Below are 2,825 nucleotides of genomic sequence, written 5' to 3'. Positions count from 1 at the left end.
ATTTTTTTTTTTTGCCACTCTGTCATCTAGTAGAGTGGCAAATTTGCCACTAGACACACTATCATAGACTCAGAAAAATTCATTTGTCATTCTCAGCGAGAAATAGTCACTCTAGTAGAGTAGAAAAAATTAAATATTCCCACTATAATTGAATCCTATGTGACTTTAAAACACATGAATGATAGATGTGACGTGTTTGGATAGTCTGAAGGTAACAACATAGGAATCTTGGAGGAATAATGAAGAGGGAGAATAGGTAGAGAAAGAGAGATTGCATTGGACTTCTCAAAACATGAGGTTTGAGCTTATTTTTACTTTCTCATGAAATTAGGACTGCAGGAATGCATTCTATAGGAATCTGGCAAGTTCATTCGTATGTCCCAACAATCCTCAAAGAATTTTTTTTCCTGTGGATTGAAATCCTCTTAAATTCATAACCGCACTCCTAAGAATTTTCAATGATAAATTTATTAGCTCGTATAATTTCCATGTGAAAAATCTAAGCATTTCGAAGCATATCAGTAGTCCAAAATTTGGAAAATTACAACATGTATTTTTATACAGTAGATATAGTATTTTATTTTGCACCACTTAGGCGCATATAGTATGCTCACTACCCATAGATCAAAAAGGCATTAGTTTGCCGGATGCTTCATTCTGGCCAGATTACAATTAACGCTCGTCAAAGCGGAAATGGTCGCCTTTTTGTCCAAAAGAAATCTAGTTTGGGTGGAGAATAGCTGAAGTTAGCTAAGATAGCAATTTTGAGAGCCTTTTGGTGAAGGGGGAGGTGGGGAAGTTATGATTGCACCAATTAAGGAGCCCGCCTCACAAGTTAATCATCGCTGTCCCAGAAACTAAGTGAAGTGAGATCCAACATTTCTCCCCGGCCTCTCTTTAAAACCTTCGCTCTCCCCCACTTCTTTGTCACTTCGAACTCCAGTTCCAGCTCTACACATACATACACACTAACGCACACTCGAACAGAGATATATAGAGGTAGAACAAGGGAGATCGAGGAGAAATCAGAGGAAGAGATGATGGAAAGGGCCGAGGACTTAGGGCTCAGCCTCAGCCTCAGCTCATCTCTTGCTCCTCACACTCACCATGTCGCCATGCTGCTCCGCTCTCCAGGTAAATGCAAGTTAATTATCACTAGCTAGATAGTGCCCCAGCTACTTCAACTCCAGTTTCTAATACCATGTATGACAATCTGGATCAGAGAAGAGATTCATGGAGATGCCACTGCTCCCCGCGAAACGGAGCGAGCTCGCCGCTGAGGAGGGCCTGCGTGGTGGCAGCGACGAGGAGGACGGTGGCTGCGGCATCGACGGCTCACGGAAGAAGCTCCGTCTGTCCAAGGACCAGTCAGCCGTGCTCGAGAACAGCTTCCGGGAGCACCCCACTCTCAACACTGTAATCAACCTCTTTTGTTACTTATTCTTTATTGTCCTTTCAAAGACTCATGCACAGCATGAATGTTCACGATGTTCTTAGAGTAATCATGTGCCGTTTCTCTGAACCCCTACGTCTAATTCATGACTTGCAGAGGCAGAAGGCAACCTTGGCGCAGCAGCTCGGCCTGCGGCCCCGTCAGGTCGAGGTGTGGTTCCAGAACAGACGCGCAAGGTACGTAGGCTAGGCACATGCAATATGTTGTGCGTTTTGACTCGACACGATCGATCGATCGATCTGTGATCTGAAGCAGCGCTGCAACTTTTAATTTTTTCTGGTTTGTTCCAGGACGAAGCTGAAGCAGACGGAGGTGGACTGCGAGTTCCTGAAGCGCTGCTGCGAGACGCTGACCGAGGAGAACCGGCGGCTGCAGAAAGAGGTGCAGGAACTCCGCGCGCTCAAGCTTGTCTCGCCGCACCTCTACATGCACATGTCCCCACCCACCACCCTCACCATGTGCCCCTCCTGCGAACGCGTCTCCAACGCCAACTCCACCGGCACCGCCGACCGCCGCTCGGGTACCGTCAACACGGCCAGCGAAGTCCCCATCTGCCATCGCCCGATCGCCGTCCGGCCGCAGCAGTCATGACGATCTGTCGAGCCACCAGTTGTACTTGTAACTAGTACACTAGCTAGCTAGCTGTGCACCGTACGTGTCAAAGCTAGCCAACAGTCTGCGCATTTATTCGAGCAAACTGTTTCTTTCTTAATTATCTCTATGTGCTTGGCCCAGTGTTAATCAGTCGAGTACTAACAGTTAGCCAAGCTAGCTAGAGCAGCAGAGTAGAGTTGGTCCCGGCCGGGAACTGGGCGTGTAGGGAATATTTAGCCGGTCCCGGAGAAAGCTGGATATGGTGGGATACGGGTGTAGGGAGGGTGGGGCGCAAGGGGATGGCACGGTGGTTTGTCATGTCGACTTGGCTGCTGCTGCTGATGATGACGGCCGGAGATGATGGGATCAAGAGCGGTTGGTTCGTTGGACAGGTGCCTGTGGAGAAGCTTAATCCTAGCGTTAAGTTCACTTATGCGAACTGCATGTTCCATCGGTCTAATTAATCCTGTTCGTGCTCTTAATTTAATTCATTCGATCGGCACTCAACTGAATCTACGCGTGATTGATTTGTCTCCGCGATTAAGTTCCCCCTTCCTTTGCCGATCACACAGCTAAAAGGTGTTCGATTATACACAGTTGGATAAACAATTAGACGTGGGCGGTTGTTCACTTATGCGAACTGCATGCTGCCGACTCTGCAGATTATACTGCAGCTACCGTGTCTGGCCTTGTTCCTATATATCGATTGCAAGGGTTGGGGAACCTTGGAACCGTATGCTATTCGTAGATAGTTGCATTTCTATATCGACTCCGATCC

At 47.5% G+C, this 2,825-nt stretch overlaps 1 protein-coding gene across 1 annotated transcript; it reads left to right on the top strand.

Moving 5' to 3' along the window:
• Positions 1 to 808: 808 nt before the first annotated feature.
• LOC133888826 (homeobox-leucine zipper protein HOX17-like) lies at positions 809 to 2,174 on the top strand. The gene is made up of 4 exons (XM_062329198.1): positions 809 to 1,134; positions 1,223 to 1,416; positions 1,550 to 1,629; positions 1,744 to 2,174. The coding sequence occupies exons 1-4, from the start codon at positions 1,038 to 1,040 to the stop codon at positions 2,042 to 2,044; spliced, it is 672 nt and encodes a 223-aa protein (XP_062185182.1). The 5' UTR covers positions 809 to 1,037; the 3' UTR covers positions 2,045 to 2,174.
• The last annotated feature ends 651 nt before the right edge of the window (positions 2,175 to 2,825 follow it).

The sequence above is a fragment of the Phragmites australis genome, chromosome 13 (assembly GCF_958298935.1).
Source record: "Phragmites australis chromosome 13, lpPhrAust1.1, whole genome shotgun sequence".
Taxonomy (NCBI): domain Eukaryota; kingdom Viridiplantae; phylum Streptophyta; class Magnoliopsida; order Poales; family Poaceae; genus Phragmites; species Phragmites australis.
Note: the sequence above shows the minus strand (reverse complement) of the source record. Positions and strands in the feature narration are given on the sequence as shown.

What these genes read in the sequence shown, in the direction of transcription:
- LOC133888826 (XM_062329198.1), top strand. Translation starts at nt 1,038, where the DNA reads ATGATGGAAAGGGCCGAGGACTTAGGGCTCAGCCTCAGCCTCAGCTCA. An exon ending in CATGCTGCTCCGCTCTCCAG is followed by an intron (nt 1,135 to 1,222) that starts GTAAATGCAAGT and finishes AATCTGGATCAG; the next exon opens with AGAAGAGATTCATGGAGATG. An exon ending in TTCCAGAACAGACGCGCAAG is followed by an intron (nt 1,630 to 1,743) that starts GTACGTAGGCTA and finishes GGTTTGTTCCAG; the next exon opens with GACGAAGCTGAAGCAGACGG.